Below are 20258 nucleotides of genomic sequence, written 5' to 3' on the forward strand. Positions count from 1 at the left end.
TCCCAGTGGGATTTTGAGATTCCTGACCTGCTGTGAGCATCTCTTTCAAACAAGCAAGGAAGAAAAGCCTTTTCCAGATTCTTCAGACCCTCTCATTACAGCTGTCTGAGACTGGGCTCATATATCCAGGGTAATTACAGGGCATCAATCACAGAAGCAAGTAATGGGAAGGCTGGGGGTCAGACACGCCTGTCTTGCCTCAGCAAAGCTTTTGGTGCTCAGCTGTTCCCAGCAGGTTCCTTCATCCCTAGCCCATTCAGCACAGAAAGGAACCAGCAGGAAGCAGTCAAGAGGTTGGCCACCCACTGAAAGCTTTAATGAAGAGCTGATGGACCTAGACAGGGGGAGGAGGTGGGAGCCACGTGGGAAGCCACTCCCAGGGAAACAGCCAAATCTGAAAATAAACACCTGTGTTTGGACCTACCAAGGACAGTCCAGACTTTGGAATCGACAGGCTGTAGCGTTTGCACCGGCAGACTCCTGCTCATCTCTTTTAAGACTGATGTATTTTCTTACTCCCCTGTGTGACACTAAACTCCTGTCCAGGAAAAAAGACTGAGTAAAGGGACAGCGTATAAGGTGTTTTTTTGACCTTTAATCGGAACACCAGCAAAATCAGGGTCCAGAGGAGAAGGGAATACAACCTCACAACAAAAGGGAGTAACTTCTCAGTTTGTGCTTCTAGGGAGGTAGGGTATCAGTCCTTTAAAGAGAACCTTTAACTAGGTACCATCTCTTCCGGGTTGTCCTTTGGCTAGCACACTTCTGGCCTGTAGCACTGCTTCTGTCACGTGAGCAGAGTGTTTGCTTTCTTGGTTGGCAGGACCAGCTCTTTGTTGTGACAGCCAGCTGTATCCTCCACGTGTCCTGAAAGAGCAGCAGCTGCCGGCAGGCCCCACCACTCAGCAGCGTCCTTTGTCCTTGAGCTGGAATGCTGTTAGCTGGCGCCACCTTCCAAAAGCCTTCAATAGTAAAGTGGACAAATCAAAGACTCGGGTTACCTTTGAGGGGTTCCACCCACTCTCCCAGCACCCATCAACACAGCTTTTTCTCCAGCAAACGCCTGTGCCAGCTGCCTCCCCATTCACTCAGAGCCCTTCCCTGTCTCCCCTATGTTCCTGTAGCCAGTAAGTTAAGTGCAGAGTACAAACCCACGTGAGAAAAGGAAGAGCAATGTCCCCTTCTGCCCTCTAATTTCAGTACCTGCTCTCATCTCGTTAGAGCACATAATCCTGCATGGAACTTTGGGAGGTGGGCACAGCAGTGAACTGGCTATTTGAGATCTAAGGTTTTGCCTGCTCGCTCAAATTTATAGTGATTTGCCTGTCCCTGGGTGCAAGGCAGCACGGTCCTCCCACACCAGTGTGGAGCCTGTTTCTTCCCTGAGTGGGCTCTTGAGAGGCAGGGGATTAGTGGATTAACATCTCTGATAACAGTGAGGAAGGGGGCACATGTCACGGAAATTGACTGCTGAAACAAAGCTTTGAAAAACACCCAGAAATGAACCCATATAAAGCTGGAAGCTATTTCCCTTTGTTATAGGCAAGTCCCATTGCTTGATGTATTCAACTTCTCACGAGTGCTTTGTGCAGGGAGAGAGACACAGGGAATGCCAGTTGTCCCTTTGGAGTGCTTTTTGGTCCACTGAGGTCCAAAGACTTAAAGCAGTCATAAATGCTTACCTGAGATAGTAGGCTCCTGGCTTCCTCCTCCAAAAAATTCTGTACCACACAGCTTTGCAAATGTCGTCGTCTCCACACTCTCCAGGCGTTTTCTATCAGTCTCTTCTGGTCCTGCCCAGAAAAGAGGCAGTGCACAGATTAAATGGTCTCTGGCAGGAGAGACCCTTCTTCACTTCCCCTCTAGTTCTATCTTGCTTCCAGTTGCTTCCCCAGGTCCCTCCTGAATGACTTTGCATTGGTAATGAGCAAAACTGACTGCTAACAAAGCTCTTACTGAACTACTGTCTCCTGCAAATATTGTGGCTGATTAAGTCACAGTACCCTGGGGAAAGAACAGCACCCCATCAGTGCTTCAGCACAGCTCCTCAGTGACTGTGGATGTGCTTGCTACACTCACATCACTGTACTGCCCCGTGGGCAGGTCAGAGCACATCTCACACAGCTAATGCCCAAGCAGCCAGACAGATACGGGTTTGTTCCATAGGTGGCCAGGGCCTCAGCAAAAGGGGAAAGCAAGTAACGGCTCTTGGCAGGCTGTGGACACCAAAGGGATGTATCAGGAATACAAGGACAAAGACGGCAATACTTGCTGTGAACCTTCTGCACAGGCTACAGACAATCTATACAAAGCATCCTGTCTCAGCTTCCCTTCCGTAAGATGGAGCAAAGCACAACTAAATATGAGGATATGCTAGTCTGCCGTACTGGCATTTCAAAGAGAAAGACAGAAAAAGTAGCCACAGCAGCAAACCAGGATTTCTGGCGCACACTGGTACTTTTTAAATCCCCAGGTCTCATCTCCCAGGATGTATGTGAGGCTGCAAGCACAGTAGGCTCACCCAGTAACACCCATCACTGCCACCCTTGTGGCAGCACCAGATGCTCACCAACACTTGAGCCAGTATCACCACCTTGCTTGCTTCTTTCCACTGGTGCCATCCCCTTGCCAGACAGTGCAGTCTCCTGTCACGCAGGCACCGGCGAAGTATCACTGTGCGATGCCACCACCTCACATACTTCCTGCTATAGGGAAGAGGGGAAAATGAGCTTTATCAGCCCAACAGCCCTACAAGGGAGTCCTTTCCTGATGGGAGGAACAAGAGAAAGCCCAGAGCCCTCCACTCCACTTACCCAAGCCACTTCTCATCCCACTCCTCCAAGTCCACCTCTGCTTTGTTCTCCTGGATCCTTGCATGTGCAGGGGAGGGTCCCACCACACCAGGTCTCACTACCAAGTGAGGGAGAAGCAGCCTTTCAGCCCTGTTTTGGTTTCTGTAGATCACCAGCCAGCGGTGAATGGCACTGGGAAAAAGCCCAAGAGGGGCAGCTAGTGCTGAACCCTTTTCTCTGCCTCTTCTGCTTTCTAGGAAAGAAAAGAGGAATCACACAGGAGCTAACCTCAGATCAGGAGAAGGAGAGACCAGAGCTGCTATAAGCCCTTAGTCCTTTGGCTCCTGAACTCAGAAGCAACCTACTCAGAGTTCAACTGCCATGAGCACCTACTCCACAGAGGAATCCCAGTCATCTGCCTGACAAACACTACTCCCCTTCCCTCCTCACTCACACTCCACACATGGCCCCATGAAAGGAAAAGAGGTGGGGGCATCTTCTTACTCATGGACCAAGACAGAGACATCTTCCTGTTCTTCCTAGCACCTATCAGGGTACTGCGCTGCCGTGAGCACTGGGAAAAGGCAGCTGCTTTTGTCCAGTAGTTGCAGGCCTGCAAACAGAAATAACACAGCTGCAGCCAAGGCTAAACACAATGTGCGCAGAAAGCGCACGCACACACACACACAAACTAGCCTTAGAGATACATTCATGCTCATATCCCTGCAGGTAGTTTAATGTGCTAGACCCCAGGCTGGAAGCTGCACAGATGAGATCCCAGCAGGACTGACTCAGGCCTTCCAAATCAATCGACCTCTTTATGGTTTGCTGGCTGTGAGTCTTTGGAAAAAAGCTGCAGCTCTGACAGCTCGCCCTGCTCTGCAGGGACAGTGATTATCCCACCTCATCTTTGAGCACAGAGGAAGGAGCGCGCTCATCTCTCTGGTCAAAATGTCCCTATTCCTTATTGCTGTGCTCCAGATGGTTGCTGCAATCAACGCCAGATTATGGTGATGAAGGCAGGGACTAAGCAGTCACCATGAGTCAGACCAGGTTTTTATACAAGCCTTATTAGTATCTTAGTGCCTAGTGACTCACTGAGGTCTTCATTGGGACCTTCATCTTTTCTTACTTGTTTTACAGTAGCCACAGATCCTAGATGCAGGGCTTGCTGTCCTCTTGAGGCCAGTCGCCAGCGGTGACAGGCTTTACCCCGAGAGGGTTCCTTGCATGTGTGGTTTCTCTCTCCTGGCACCCGTTGTTCAGCTCTTAAGAATTTCACCCTCCACTCAGTAAAGCTCGTGACTAGGAGACGGTGCTCTCTGACCCGTTTAAAACAAGAGAGGGCTTCCTGCTGCCTCAGTCTACAAGCAGTGACCTGGGCCCAGGTGACTAGGCACCTGAAAAACAATGCAAGCACAGAAAAGCAGCAGATGCCTAAACTCACATTTCCATGTCAGCACCGAACAGGCTATAGACCAAATTCCACTTTCTCACCCCACCCTGCAGTGTCACAAGTAAGTGGTCAAAGCAAGTGGAAGAAAAAAAGGCTGTTCCCATTATTCCTTCTGCAATCAACATTTACGTATCTTGCTCTGTGATACTTATTTTTCCAGTGCTTTGTCCTTGGGAGACATAAGTTCAGACTCTTCAACTACAGTTTCTTTTGTGAACAACTTGGCCTCGCTTTGCTTCAGATTCCCAGCACTTTTGGCTCCTCAAAGCCCAGGAGCATGTCTGCTTCCTTCTGGCTGTTCTAGCATTTCTTCCTCTTCAAAGGCCTCTGCAAACTGAACACAACACTTTGCCTACAAAACAAATGCCTTTTCTTTATGGGATGAACTGCTGCTAAAATCTCCTTCAGCACGGAACCCAGCTGACTCCTTAAGCCTGCTTGCTGCAGAACCAGGCTGCATTTAAGACAGCAACTTGTTGTCAAGATTCAGATTTTAATTTTTTTCTTGGCTGTCACAAACTAAGGGCCTGCATACACGGGATGTACAGCTAGAATCTTTATGGAGACAATTTTATTCCAAAAAGTCAGTGTCTACAGGAGTTGTTATTAACAGCACTGTAAATCTGCACCCACAATAATCTCTCCGTATCTTACAGGCTGATGCACAGGAGGCCAGTTTTCCTCTGCAACCCCAGGAGCCAATCTGCTTTTAACTCCTGGCTTATCCTTTTGGTTCCTTGTTCCACTTGGACTTTCATTATGCAAATCGCCCCATTGCACCATAGGGCAGAGGTGTAAATACCCTCTGCCTGGCAGGCTTCTCTGAAGATCAAGAGAATCTATTGCAGGTTATCCTAGCATGAAAAATGCCCCCCTCAGAAGAGACAGGGCTCAGCCTGTACCATATCCAGGTGAGAAATTAGAAGCACTCTCTCATCAAAGGAGAGCTCAGAAGGAAGATTAATGGTGGAGACACACTCTACAGGAAGGAGCAATATTAAGGACTTCTCTCAAACACACTTCCTACTAGGGTGCCGCCGCACAGACCGATTTGCAGAAGAAAACGTAACCGGGTGGGGTGAGTGCAGAGTCTAAGCTTCACAGCCACTAAGGTTTTACTGGGTTTTTAGTTGTTCTTTCCTCTGCAGATCTTTGTCCCCTCTCAGCCCAAACCCACAATTCAAAAGGAAATCCGCTAGGGCCAAACCTGCACTTCTTGTGCCTTAAATGAATCCTTGGCGTAAATAATTTTATTCATTCTTATCCTCCTGACTTATCTCAAAGAGAACCACCTGAACAATTCCTGCTTCACTGCAGCTGGACACTTTGCTGTGTTTCAGGCAGGCAGTAGCCTCACACAACATAAACCACATAAATGAAACAATTCAATGAGACAGCTACTGAACAACAGATGAGAAAGATAAGAAGTTAAGGATTGACAGCAGACACCTTGTTCTTCAGATTAAACTAATATGTTTACAGGATCTGCACCATAACATAAGACTCCAAAACATACTACAGCTTCACCTACACTGCAACTTAACACTGAGATGAATTGAATATCATGGTTCTCCCTTCACAGGCTTTACTGAATATTGCTTTTCTGCAGGAATATATTGAACTCAATTTTTCACTTTAGTTTAAATTTAAATCAACATGCTGTGTCCAGAATTGGGAACATTCAGGTTTGTAAGCATCAGACCTCTGCCCACTATTTCTTTGAGCAAATACTGAATAATTCCAGTGGAAATTAGAATTTCACTTTTTTAAACTACACAAATTTGTTTGCATCTCCTTTGCTTAGTTTACAAATACCACACTGCATAACTAAGACTGAACAGAAGTTCTGGAAAGAAAAGAAGTTTTGAATGAGAAGAACAAGATGGGGAGTGGGAGGCTATGGATAACAGATCACTTAACATAGCAGCAACCCCAGGGTAGCACTTCTACAAAAGCTCCATTTACACACAAGTTATCTGTACTTTCAAACCCAAGCTCTGGTAAGAATACACTGAATTATCCGCTACATAAATTGTTCTTCACTCAAAGCTCCCCTCAGAAATACCATCTGAGAGCAGGAAACAAACCTGTGCAGAAGATGACATTCCCAGAACTGAGCAGCATATTTCTGCTTTCTTGTTTGGCAATACCATGTCTGCAGGACCAACCTCTTCTTCTCCTGGCAGCTGTACTGAGCCCATTGCTGCTGCAGCTCTCTCATAGCACGCCTCCCTGTGAAAGAATGCAAGAGCTTGCTGAGCCCAACAGGGTTTTTTTGCCACCACAGAATCCAGACAAGAGCAAAGAATACATCTGCTGCAAATACCAGATGGGATATCTATGATATCCTGTCCTCTAGCAGCTGAAGAGATTTTTCAATTCACCTTGTAGGTTTTTGTCTGCAAGGCAGTTAGACCTTTTTTCCCCTCCCCTGTCCTTTCCCAAGCAAGTGATCACAGATCAGTTCCACTTTCATCTGCAAGGCAGTTTTCCATAAAAAATTGGGAGTATTCCTTCCCTGGCACAGTGTAAGTACTTGGCACTTAAAGCACGTGGAGTCCCTTGAGGGACAGAATCAGGACTGTTAAGCAGTCCCAAAAGAAACCGCTGAAGCAAAGCCTGGCTGTTGGGTCTGAGGAGTCGTGTTTGAGCTCGGAATGCTGCATCTGAACTCTGTTTAACACCCCAGCTGCTGAAATGCACTGCTTGAACACTCCTTTGGTAGTGCAAGTAAAGCGAGATCCACCCCTTTTCCAATCAGCTGCCAAAGGAGCATCTCCCCTAGCATAAAGCACTAGGAAGCAGCAGGGCACATGTCCTGCTTAAAACCACAAGAAGGTGGTGACACAGGCGCTTGCTGACCCCTGGACTAGTACGTGCCATTCCAAAGGAGCAGCACACAAAGTTACAACAAGAGGTGGGACTTTCTCCATCCCAACCACCTCCACAGCATCCCTCTCCTACAGACACAAGTGCTGCTGATGGCATAACTCACTTTGCCAGCAGGAATGCCAACGCTGTAGAGCATCAGCAGTAATCTGGTGAATATGACACCTGAATCTCTGGTCAGCTTCCACTTTCTGGGCCAGTCTCTTCTTCCACAGGCTGAAAGCCATCTGGCAGCAATGAACTCGATGTTTTAGGGCTGCTGCTGCTTTTCGCTTCTTATTTTCCACGACCCAGTGGTGCCAGCTGAGAAAGGCTCTGAGAAAGACAAAGGTCATTGCACCAACTATAGGAACAACTCACACAGATTCACACCCTTGTAACTGCAACTTTAATAATAAATATACACATGAAGGAATTTAGGAAATACACCTGATCTGTTAGCATCCTTTCCCCATTAAATGTCAGAGGAAACGATGGACAGGGCAAGTTGTACAGTGTTCTGTCCTGGCTGTGCCAAACCTGTTGTGATCTTCAACTTCTGAATGAGTAGAGAGCAAGGCCAGCTCCATGGATAGGAACTTACCAGGGCTTGTTATCAGCAGTTCTAGGCTTGCTTTAATTTGTGAGGCACCCCATCAAACCAGAAATTACTGCGTTTATGTTCAGATATAATAATTTTGAAGCAGGAAACCCACAAAATAATAGGCTGCAAAACTCCCACTGAAGACTGAAAAAAGATAACTAGAGGAAGAGTATTCTTTTAAAAAAAACAAGTGTAGAGCTCTCAAAACAGACAGCTTTAGGAAACTTCTGGAAAGCACAATACCTACCGAGACAGCTGAATGAGCCTGCAGTACTGCTGGGCCTTTACAAGCTGCTGAGTCTGAGCTGACCAGACAATGAAGTACCTCTGCAGGCAGCATTTCTCTGCTTGGTGCCAGCAACTCTTCACCTCCTTGTCAGAACTACAGTCCTGTAATCCAGAAGCAAAAAAAGGCCTTGAACTACTGCTGTAACACAGTTACTCCATGCAGCCAGGCCTTTCTCCTTGCTACTGTAACTTCCATGCTTGCCTAATTTCCTGTTGCTAACCCACACACGCGGCATGAACACCCACACATGAGGATCTAGCACCTTCCTTTTAAATTCTTGACACCTGGCTGATTTCCAGCTTAGCTGGCAAATGGTAGGAAGAGTTACCCTGAGAAGTGCCTCAATCTCCCAAACCTTGTGTCTGAGAGAAAAGAACAAAGACAAAACAGCAGTGAGACTTCCATATGCTGATACTGAAACCCAAAGGCTCTTTGGTAAACTGGGCTTTGCAGAAACCACTTGTACATTTACATGTCTCACACCACCTTTCAGCCTTACCTCTTCCCATGCAGAGTAACTGGTGAGAGGCTGGGCGTTATTGTCTTGACTCTGCAGTGCCAAAGACTGGAACTGATCTCCCACAAACCAGTTTCTTCTGCAAGACAAAAGTGTCAGGGGAAAACAGAAAGAAAGAAGAGTATGAAGTACCTGGAAAGATGGTGTGAGGTGACATGGGAGACTATCCTGAAGGAAGGAATTCAGCCAGACCAAACAAGGGGACAGTGCTACGAGCATCCCAGAGAACCAGTCTCCAACTCACCCGGGTCCAGTGCTCTGTGGAGAAAAGGAGGCCTGCAAGTACAGCTCCCCACCCAGCTCAGCTGGCAGCTCTGCGCATTGGTGTAGTTGCAGGAGAGAACTGTAATGTGGCATGTGTGCAACATCCTCAGCAGCCAGAACGGAGGAGAAGCCCTGCTGACTGCTGTCACTAAAACTGTATTCCTGCAGGTATGGAGGGAAGAACATGCTGTGAGGTAAACGTCCTTGCACTGGAATCACTCAGCTAACAGTTCTGACCATGCCATTTACTCCTCTTTTTGGCAAGGATTCAGGGAAATCCAGGATGCATCCAAAGGAACTGCAGGTTAGCAAGTACAGCTCTGGAGTGCAAGCATATTGTTTCAACACTAGTTACTTCTACCTGCGAACAGGGGGAACAGGCATGTGCACTTGAGGCTTTTGTACCTCATCCCTTCCACCATGCAGCCACAAACAGAAGCAAGCATACAAGAGAACCTCACTAGCTCAATACCTTCCCATATCACTAAATGATGAACCAAGGAGGACACAGAGTGCAGAGACTTTATGATTTCTGATTACATTTAAACTCCACAACCAACAGGCGCAGTGCTCTTCAGGCCTAAATACTAAGCACAGTTCGCTGATGACAATGCCATGCTGAGACAGAAATTTTCCCCTGAAAAATCCCAGCAATATAATACCTCAGAGCAGTCTAGATGTATGAAGACCTTCTCACCTTTTCCAACGAGCTTTGAGAGGCCAGAGTAGCTGGAGCACTGCTATCAAAACCAGAAGATGTTGAGAAGTCCTCAGAAAAGAGCGTGGCAAGAGGCTCTTCATAGGCAGTCCTGTGCGACTGCTCAGGACTTTGCTCAATTGTCTTCAGCATGAGACACTTCTGGTGCCATAATTTCAGAGCTTTTCTGAGTCTACACTGCTCCAAAGTCTGAGAGAAAGAACTGAGACAGAAGATATGGAGACAGCAAAGTGACTGAAAAGGGATACCAGAGGGAGACACTAGTACAGACGTGACAGATGACGGATGGTAAAAGGGGTTCTTCCAGAAGGACCAAAAAGTCAAGAGGACACTACTAACGAGGGCAGGGCTCCAGGACCTGCCTCTTCTTTACTCACTTAGCTCTGTGATGCTCACACAACCTTGCTTTCCACAGCAGATATACTCTCTGGAGCTTCACCTTTTGGCAGAAGTCATCAAAAGAGTAGCTTGTTTTCTCTGGAAACCGTCTCTCTGTAGTCCACAGCAGCTGATTTTCAGGCCTCTTTGTCACAGTCTTGTCAGCTACAGAGCTTATAACTGGTCCTTAACCAGTTACAGAAAGCAACAAGAGACAATGTTTATCAAAAGGCATTCCTAAGAAACTCAGCCCAGCCCAGCCCTCAAACTGCTTCCTTTCAGCAAGGTTTAAGACTTTGTTAGGTTTACAAAGCAGAGCAACAAATCTCCCTGCAGCTTCACTGACACATCCAGAACTCTGCCCACTCTGGCTTGTTAATATCATGTATCATCTGAGCTTCTCTGTTATCAGGCTGTTTTCTGCTGGATTTTACCATACAAGAAGAGGAGGAAGGAGCCTAAGCACCTCCAAGTCTTAGATTCTGCACAGACCCCAAGCTCCTCACCGTAATTCTGCCCCCATCGTAGGAGGAGGAAGTTCACCATTGCCTGCTTATTGCCTTCTGTGACCTGCAGCATCTGAACCCACTGTTGGAAGTATTTCCTCAGTGATACTGCTCTGAGATGGGCCAGGTTGCACCTGTAAAGTGCCTTCTGCTCAGCAGTCTCCTTCCATGTACTGAAGCACCTGAGAAAAATGAAAGAAAACAGAACAACATGGAAAACCACATGTACAAGCTTGTCTCCCCCTGAAACTGGCTTTACTTCAGGAAAGACAGACAGAAGCTGTCATCTTCTGAGCTTCTGTTTATTTCATTAAAAAGCCGCTGTCATGCTTAGAGCACAGCAGCACAGTGAGTGCTTTCAGGTTTGATCTTTCAGGACATCAAAGGTCAGGACCAAAACACTTTGGCAGTACAAGGAAGGCAAGCTGTAATGTCTCTGGCCACAGTAATTTCTTTTCCTGTGTTTATCCCTACTTTCATGTTTATTAACTCCTAAAACAAAAGAATAGATGGCTTTAAGATGGAACAACACATCACCCTCTGTGATTCCTTGGACCTTCATGGGGAACAGATTTTTCACATGAACAACTTACCGGGAGACCAAGTTTCTTTGGATGTGAGTTGTCAGTGCTACAATCCGTTTCATTTCTGAGCATCGGGAACACCACATCCAGAAAACACTTTGTAGCTGCTTCTTTTCCAGCAGAGCACGGGCTTCCAAAAGTCTGGCTTCCTCTTTGCTCAGCAGCTCCTTCTGCAGGCGCCACAATCTGAAAGCTGCTATGTTGCAGGGCAGGAAGAGATTGACAGGAAGAAAAATACCTTAGAAGAACTTCAAACAACTTGTGTCATACAGCAAGCATCCTCTAGTTGAACTCCAGCTGTCTGAGGAAGGGCACCTAAGGGAGACGGCTGACATTGCTGGAGTAACAGCATCTGCTGCAGCTGAAGACAAGGAACAAGGCAAAAGGTGTATGACACGACAAGTGGGCCACCCTCTGCCATCAGAGATACTGGCCCAGCTATTTGCAGGATCAGGTTCTGTAAAAGCCAGATCAAAGCAACAACTAGACCCAAACCAAGAAGCATGGTGAAACAGTGATTACATCCAAGCTGTTCCAAGGCTACGGAACACGTGCTTACCAGCTAGCCGTCTCATATCTCTGATTGCTTCAGCTCTCCAGCAGAACTCACTTCCTCTCTGCCTACGATGAAGCTGTGTCCACAATTCTCCCTCCACCCTGAAAGAGTCACAAGCATGCTTTAACATCCGTCTGTCCAAAGAGGCATGCACAGAACAGAATCCAGAGCCTTCTTTCTCCTTAGGTAGCTCTCTGGTTTTGTCTGGACTTGTTCTCCTGCCTTCAAAATCAGAAAGCACAACAAAAGGTTTTTCTTTTGACACCTCTACTGTCCTGCTAGATGCTGTAGTATTGCCTCACTCCATTCTCATTTACACCTGTATCACATATGCAGGTGACAGCTGAACTCAAGAAATAGTGCAGAAGTATTTCTGTCAGACACTCAGATCAGATTGAAAACACTAGTACACAGAAGCTCTGAAACAGGATTGTTTAGTTCTTAAAACTAAGTAATTCTTGCAGTGCTTATCTGCAACAATTCATCCAAGGACCTGGAAACAAGTCTGCCACCCTTTAAGAAAAATTTCTTGTGGTGTTTGTAAACCTCCACTTGTCCAAGATAACAGAAAGAACATTTTCAGCTTACCTACAAGCCTGCTCAGCTTCCTTTGAGTATCCTACTGTAAGCTGGTGCTGAGCTGAGGTTGTCATAGTTGCTAATCTTCCTACTCCAAAACACCCCACCGATGAACTTGGGGTATAAGAATATGGCTCAGGCTGCAGAGCTTGCTTCTTGCTCTGTTTTTCCACAGCTTCCTTCCACTGAAGGAGAAACCACATGATTACAAACTGCAGGCTGAGTATCAGGGTCCACATCACTGAAATTCATACAGGGTACCCCTTCCTCCTCCCTATCCAAATAGGATTTCTGCCTCCTCTGACTGCACAACAGAAAACTCATGGCACCACTTTTACTGTCCCTAGCCCGTCCTCACCCTGTGGAAGCTGATAGCTAGCAGAGCCGAGGCATGTCTCTGCTGGGCTACCTCCAGCTGCATCCTCCTCTGGTGCACAGCCCACTGCAAAGCACCAAGGCCTTTCCGAAGTAGTTGCTGTCTGTAATGCTGCCTGGCTGCAGCCCTTTTCCAGAGGATGTGTTTCCTCCAGGCTTGGAAACACCTAGTTAGCATTTGTCTGTCACACAAGTGCTGGAAACTTAAAAAGAAAAAAACAAAAGTGAGCTCCAGTTAACACAAAGGAAAGTTAAACACAGCCGGGAGATGGCAATCAGAGTTCAGCCACCAAGCAGAAAAGAGGTATTTCAAGTGGTTCCCTCTAAAGAGTGGAAAACCTGCAGCCTCACACCAAATTAAGGTATCACCATTGCTAAATTGGTAGCAATCTCACACACATATTATCCACAGGTCACGAATTTGAATCCCATCTCATGGACAAGACCAGTTCTTGATCTTAGCTAACCATGCAGTGAGCATGCTGGAATTTGCTGCACCGAAAAGCGGAATACCTGGTACCAACACTTTTTCATTGCTAGCAACAACCAAGGTTGAATTTAGAAGCTAGAATTTAAAGGATACAGATATTCTTTTTAGAGCATGCTCCATTCTAGTTGGCAACCCTTTGAAGAGAAATGGATGCAGCCCCTGACCCAACCATGGCAGAATAATGTAGGTTAAGTCCTAAACCCAAACATTCCTAGGAACATGGCCTCCTTAGCCACTTTGCAGCAGTTTTCCTCCCCTGTTATGTACCAGCACACTCACACAAAACCAGTCTTTTTACCTTTGCTCGTTCACCTTCAATGACCAGAAGCTGTTCTCTGAGACCTGCAAACAGGCAAAAGACAGTAACTCACATGATTATTCTCACTACTCTTGAACAATTTGTCTGTGCCCAGCATGGCAAGTCATTTTAGATGAAGACCAGAACAGTGCTTCCTCAGGGTAGCATACTATGTTGGATGCCTTTGACACTACTCCCACCATTGCTCAGTGAATACTCTTACATACTTCAGACATGGAAAAGCCTGAGGACCCTTCACAGAGTAAGAACCAGTTTAATGCTTTCCCTCTGCATACGATCCAGAGAATATAAAAAACAGGTGTTTACATTCCCAAGACCAACCAAGTTAACATGCTGGTCTTCAGGAAGAAGCATGTGAGACAAAGTTGCATATGTTGGGATGGATCAGGACCATAAGAGAGGACATTCTGGCCATTCAGTGCCAGAAAAAACTAAGGGACAAGCATCCCCATCACCGTTGTACCTTAACTCTTTACCTCTAGCAAGAAGCAGAGACAAGTACATGTATTATCTGTGAGTAGGGATGCTACACAGTGAGCCCATCCTCACCTCCCTGGACACAGTTTCCTGTGTCTGGCTCCCTTCTTCACAGCACCATGGTTCTTTGGCACTCTTCTCCATAGAAGGTTCTTCAGACTGGTCGAGATTGGCATCAGCTTCCCAGTTCCTCCAGCTGCTTTGGTAGGAGTATTTGTTTCTCCTTTCTTCTCTGCTCACACTGATACAATCTATGTCAGAATACTCACCAAAGCCTTCCTCAACCTGAATACCAGATGGGCTGGACTGGCTGCTGTCCACCACAGCCTTTCTTCTGGCTGCTTGTGATCTAGAGTCACATACCTCTTCCGAGCATTTGCTGGACTTAACACAAGGTTCAGAGTTGTTGACTTCTACAGGTTTAATATTAAGCTGCTGGACTGGTCTAAACTGTTTATCTCCAGGAGAAGTGGCTGTCATGCACACCTCCCTCGGAGTCCTATACAAGGCTACACCAACATTCATCCGAGCCTCCCCTAAATCTGTCTCCAGTGACAGCTGCAGACCCTCTGGATACAGACTGGCTGGAAGGTCTTTCTTCCAAGATACAGCACACAGGGATGCCCTGTTAGACAGCTCTTCTTTAAGAACCTTTTCAGGGGAATGACTTTTTGTGTGAACACAAAGACTACGAGTTCCCAGAACTGGCTTTGCCTGTGACTGACACATGAAATAAGGGGAGCAGCTGTAGAAGGAATTAACTTCTGTATCCACTAGCCTGCCAGAGCACAACCCAGATGCAAGGGTTTCTGGCTGGCCGTCACCTGAAATTCTGGTTCTCCATGTGTTTGAGCCAATATATCCATATCTGTGAGAGACAGAGAGAGGTTCTGCATGACTCGTCACTGCATTAAGGCGCCAGTCTTTAGCAAATGGAACACCCCATTTCCATCTTGCCTGGGCAGCCCTTGTCTTTACTCCAGCTAGCTGTTCTCCTGTGCTCAGGATACTAGAAGCTGATTCATCAGGAGCAAAGCACAAATTGCCACTGAGTGGAGAAGACTTGGGCTCCAGAGGGAGGGAGCCCCGTATCCCCATCAAAGCACTTTCTTGCTTAAGCTTCTGGATTGAACAGTAAAAGTTCGCAGAAATCTGTGAGGAATGCAAAAGAGACTGAAAGGAGTCTGAACTAGATGGATTGAGATCCCCCAGTGTCAGGGCTGAACTACAACAACTGTTCACACTTTCACTTGAGCTCCTTGAAGAGGGACACACCACTAATTTGTGCCTAAGAGGGGAATCTACCGTATAAGATGACAAACATGCATTGACCAGTGAAGGGTTCACGGGATCCATACAAGAAGCAGCAGGAGGCTGATGCTGTTGTTGGTTTTCCACTGGATAGTCACTATTCTTGTTCCTACTTTCTAAATAGCAATGGCAAGCAGCATGTATGGGGCAGTGACCAGCTGCCTTTGCTTTCTGATGATGTTGCTGAAGAAAGTCAATAGTCTTGCTCCTTCTCCCTTCTAAACTATAAGCCTCAAGGTGTGAGTGTCTCTGAGGAAGATTCACAGCAGGGTGCACTGACAATGCAAGGTGGGGAATTCTATGAGCCACACACTTAGAGCTGTGCTGCTGCAGCCCGGAGCAGAGATTATTCTGCTGCAGGAAGCAGGAACTGGAGAACTGACCGGTGGTGTCCTGGAATGGCTGAGAAGGGCAGGAGAGATTAGTCTGTCTTAGACTGGGATCTCTCTTCCCAGCTGACAGAGGTGCGGTACACAGCCGGCCTCGTTCTGCTGTTTGGCTGGGGGTTACACTGCACGCTGCAGCCTTAAGCCAGTGATGAGAAATGTCTACTCCACTTCTAGTGCCCAAATACAGATCAACATTCACCTTCTTCTGAATGTTTCTTTGCTCTGAAGAAAAATAAGAAGAAATATAAACAAAGGAGCACGTATATTTCTCATCACATCTTGCCCAGTTTGCCAAAGGCTTTTGGTACTTTCCTTATGAATTTCTTGTCTCCAATTCACCAGCCTCAGTCCTGAAAGTATTATGGACACTACTCTCTTCCTGTTTCTCAGCAGACAATCATGTCAGAGCAGAAATGACTGAAGGGGACAGACTCAGTTCTCAACAGAAAACCTGGAAAACAAAGACTTCCAGCATTATGCATGCACCTGCAGCCTCAAAAAGAGTGTGTTGCTAGCAAGGCTGAATTATCCTGCTGCCAAGACAAGGTAGCCTGTAGCTGCTTTTCCAGAATGCTTACATCTAACCAGATCTGCGCGACACCAAACAAGAACAGGTCTAAAAGAAAATGTTTTCACAGAAGTCATTGCAACATGGTACCAGCTAGAGTACAATGCTTACCCGTCCTCATTGACTGGAAATCCAGCTAAGATCTCCTCCACACTTATATTTTCTCCAGGGATGACAGGAAAGTTACTGCCTCAACTTAAGGTACTGTTTAACTGCTTAACAAGTGAAAATTTGTTCACATGTCATGTGACAGCCCTGCAAAGGTTCAAGGCTATGCAGGCCAACTTCTTGTCCACACCAAAGGATGAAAAAATGTTTACACACCCAGAGAATCTCCGTTGTCCCCTTACCTGGAAGAGTTACAGCACAGATGGGAGCCACTAAGTCAGATGGCTATACATACAACGCTCATGCTGAGCACAGATCTGGAAGCTGCTGCTAACAGGTAAGTGCAATTTGAGGGGACTGTGCTTTCATTCCATCGAATTTTAAAAGCAAGTTGTCAGTCACTAATTCTAACCAACATTCTTTTCCATGCCCCTTTTAAATGAAAACAGTATTGTGAAAAGGCACACACACCTGTATCATCTTAAAAAAACCCTAGTCAATCTGAAAAGAGACAGCACAGCCTATGCAATCAGTGCCCATTGTCTTTTTCAAATGTACTCAAATACCAGAAAGCCTCCTGTCAAATTACAGTTTCTGAAATACGTTTATATCATTCCTTTCTAAGAAAGCACCTGAGCCTCAGTCATCCCTGTCTGCAAACAGCCTGCTTGTCCTTCTCACATGCAAACTCTTTTAGTAATCACCACAAACTGGAGAGTAAACTCAATTAATAAAGCAACTGGAAATAGTCATGCAGCGTTGCAATTATCCTTGGGAACTGCCATTACTACCTTTCATACATCACCAAGTGTACCATGAACAGAAAGATTCCGTTATTTTTTTGAGACAAGAAGTTGGCAACTACAGAGTGAACGTGGCTGCCTTCTTTAGGGTGCCTATCACTGCATGAACTATAACCACAAAATGCAGAGGACTGGTGTTCCATAGAAATACTCCTTGCACCTCAGGAATATCCAGCCAATGTATCACAAAAGGGTGCTATAAAGGATTTGAATTGTGAAAGGACATGAAACCATCACATTTATCAGTGCTGTTTTGCTCCATGAACACCTGGAATGTGGCACTGGACTACTTTATGCTCAAGAACCTAGACATCACCTATTTTCTCGATGACCCACATGATTTTTTTTTAGTTCTCCATTTCAGTCTTTTCTGCCAGCTACCAGGTTCTCACCACGTTGCCATGATTATTTTAGGTGGTGTTCTTCACATCACTCATTCCTGATTTCAGTCCCACTGAGAAGAGAGAGCATCCTTTAAAAATCATGTTCGTCTGCCTTCCCAAAATTACCATTCAGGACTTCAATATAACCACTTTTAAGCAGTGCTTAACCTTACTCAAAAGGCAACAAGATTTTATGAAGTGCTTTTTTAAAACTTCTTCTAAGGCAAGCTGCAGATTTTGTGAATTGCAAAATCCATGACCAATGGATTTCATATTAGCTTTTATGTTTCCGACTAAAATATGTAACACGTACTTACTATATATATACTTTGCAGCAACACACTAATGCATTAAAACCTGAAACAAATCCAATTAAGCAAACAAAAATTAAACCGATCATACTTCTGTTGTTATAAGCAAAAGGAATAGCACAGTTCATGAACAGTAAATCAAGCTCTTTAAAGCAAATGCCACTTTAGCATTATAATAATGCAAGACCTGTAAGAAATACACAGGCACTGCGTAGACCATGGGGATTGTCCCATCCCTGCAGACCAAGGCTGATCCATCTCACACTGCAGGTGGGGACCGGCGGCCAGCCCAGGATCACACTTCACGTGCCTCAGGTACAAGGCTTCTCCCCCACAGCTCAGCTTTGGGAACCAAACCGCCACCGCCTGAGCCCCCCGCTGCCCCTCACCAGCGGCCTTCCCTGCACTGAGGAGGGCAGTTAGTGCTCTGGCAGCCAGGGAAGAGCTGCACAGCAGTGCCTTTGCCTGCAGCCACCCCAGATCCAGCTGCTGTCCCGGGACGTGGTGGGCAAGTGGGAGGCCTGTGGCCCACCGACCCGGCTCGTTGGGAGCCGTTTGAGGCCAGGGGCACCCAGGCGCCCCCAGGTGCTCTCCGTGGGCACGGTCGCACCCCTCCTACAGGCACTTACTCGCTGCCAGCCGACACGGTGCTGGGCCCCTCCAGACCCTCAGGGACAGGCCACGGCCCCCTCTGTGCCCACGCCTCCTCTGCTGGGCCAAACCTGCAGCCTCGTCCCCCGCGAACGGCCGCGCCCCGGCAGCGGGCGCGCTGCAGCTGGGTCACCGTAAGCCGCTTATCCCCGCGATTAGCGGCGCCCCTGCCCCCAGGGCTGCAAATGGCCCGTGGCTCATTAAAGGCGTGTCCGAAGGCGGCCCAGAGGGGCGAGGCCTACCTGCAGCGGCCGCGCTGCCCCCCGCCCCGGGCGGCACCTCTCCTCACGCGCAGCGCCGGGCCCCACGCCCACCCCCAGAGCCCGGGGCGGGCTGCGGGGCTCGGGCGGCGGGCTCGGGGCTGCCCCAGTGCCTGAGGGCTGTCCGCCCTGCCGGCAGGCCCCGGCCGCCTCCCTCAGGCCGCCTGAGGGGCGATGCCGCTGAGGGAGGCACCTGCTCGGGGCAAACTGGGTTAATCCTAGAGAGCTGCCGGCTCCTCACGACCCGGGGATTTGGAAAAAAACAAGCAAAATAAACCTGAGGAGAGCATGGCACCTGCTGCACGTCTGGGTGAGGAGACCCAGCCGAAGGCTATGCAGAGCTCCCCGGTGAAGCCAGGCAACCAGCCAGCACAACCAGCTCTGTGAACCCCATGCATCCTGCTAAACCAGGTACTGATCCACGAGCGCGTTGGTGTTTATCCTAAGGACTGCTGAAATACACACTCTCCTCAGAAGCCAGGAGAGGCCCCTTGTTGTTACCGTCACCCCTCAGAGTCACTGCCTGAAATAGGCACCCCTAAGGGACAAATGCCAGCCCTGGCCTTGCTCTGCTCCCCTGAGCTCCCAGGTGCTGAATTCTCCTTAGAAAAGCTCACAGCAAGTCAGCTAGGTGGGCATTTCGTAATGGAGAGCGACCAGAAAGGCCTCACTAGATACAATTGTGCAAATACCCAAAAAGCATTAAATTTTAAACAGCTGTTCAGTCTGTGCTTCACAGGTCTAGAGAAGGAAAAACCTGAGCATTTAAATGCATTATTCGGGGATCTATAGTGTCACTGTACAGTTCTGAAGAGCTGAAAAAAACATGAATACAAAGGCCTGCTCTGCAACTCCACAGGCTCCAGAAATTTCTGCCTACCTATTCTTCCTTCCTCCCCATCTGACCATGAGAGCTGACTGATTCCTATTCCTGTGCTCTATTGCATGGCAGCCTGCAAAATGAATGCACAACACTCACCTCAGGAAAGCAAACCAGACTGTTGCACTTGTATGGCATTTACCATGTGTTTGGTCCAAGCATAAATGATGATAGTCCAGGTACAGCAGCAGGTCACTGTAGTGCTTGTGCAGCACAGTGGGGGAAGCATCAAGTTTGTGTTTAAAGTGATCAGACTTGGGAGAAAACTGCTTGGTTTTAAAAATACAAATGGCATGGTTCTAGAGGTTAGAGCAAAGTTAACAGGGCTCTTGGTCACTGCAGAATCAATGCAGCAGCAGGTCTTGTCAAGAAAAATGCAATTGTAGAATAACAGATGTAAACTTTGAAAATTAAACTCCTTCAGAAAAACACAGTTCTTTCTAGCACTAGTATTTCCATTCTGCCAAAGCTGTCATACTCTTTTACTTCTGAAGAAGAATCTTGTTTAAATTTCTTTTTTTTTTTTTTTAATTTTACCTGAAAGCCACAGCAGGGCAGATTTACTGTGCGTAAGATTAGACTTTATAGTTTGTCACGCCTCATGGAGATCACCACTGCGGTGTAAATAAACCCATCTTTTCCTTTCCTCAATCTTCGTTTTACTAGCTCACCTTCCCACCCACATATTTACAAGCAGCATGCTCTACTTGTCTGAGTAAAGCTTAGATGTAGACCTTCCCCCATAACAACTCTCCCAGACTGCCTGCCAGTCCCAAACCCTCAGGAATACCTACATTTTCAAATAAGACAGGTGACCAGTAG

At 47.1% G+C, this 20258-nt stretch overlaps 1 protein-coding gene across 5 annotated transcripts; it reads right to left on the minus strand.

Moving 5' to 3' along the window:
* Nucleotides 1–531: 531 nt before the first annotated feature.
* C3H1orf167 (chromosome 3 C1orf167 homolog) lies at nucleotides 532–18424 on the minus strand. Of its 5 annotated transcripts, none has more exons than XM_037381234.1 (21): nucleotides 18275–18424; nucleotides 13845–15923; nucleotides 13275–13318; nucleotides 12470–12689; nucleotides 12121–12296; nucleotides 11536–11633; nucleotides 10986–11172; nucleotides 10393–10574; nucleotides 9886–10072; nucleotides 9488–9710; nucleotides 8771–8952; nucleotides 8509–8605; nucleotides 7968–8110; nucleotides 7244–7452; nucleotides 6336–6480; nucleotides 3925–4192; nucleotides 3297–3405; nucleotides 2814–3045; nucleotides 2570–2705; nucleotides 1683–1793; nucleotides 532–962 (listed from the first exon to the last, which is right to left on the minus strand). In XM_037381234.1, the coding sequence occupies exons 2-21, from the start codon at nucleotides 15126–15128 to the stop codon at nucleotides 903–905; spliced, it is 4293 nt and encodes a 1430-aa protein (XP_037237131.1). In that variant the 5' UTR covers nucleotides 15129–15923; nucleotides 18275–18424; the 3' UTR covers nucleotides 532–902. The 5 variants fall into 5 exon arrangements, with proteins under 5 accessions (XP_037237131.1, XP_037237128.1, XP_037237130.1 ...); XM_037381231.1 differs by having other exon boundaries at nucleotides 13845–15694; nucleotides 18275–18412; XM_037381232.1 differs by having other exon boundaries at nucleotides 534–962; nucleotides 10986–11169; nucleotides 13845–15694; nucleotides 18275–18412.
* Between the last annotated feature and the right edge of the window lie 1834 nt (nucleotides 18425–20258).

This window comes from Falco rusticolus, chromosome 3 (genome assembly GCF_015220075.1).
Source record: "Falco rusticolus isolate bFalRus1 chromosome 3, bFalRus1.pri, whole genome shotgun sequence".
Lineage (NCBI taxonomy): Eukaryota > Metazoa > Chordata > Aves > Falconiformes > Falconidae > Falco > Falco rusticolus.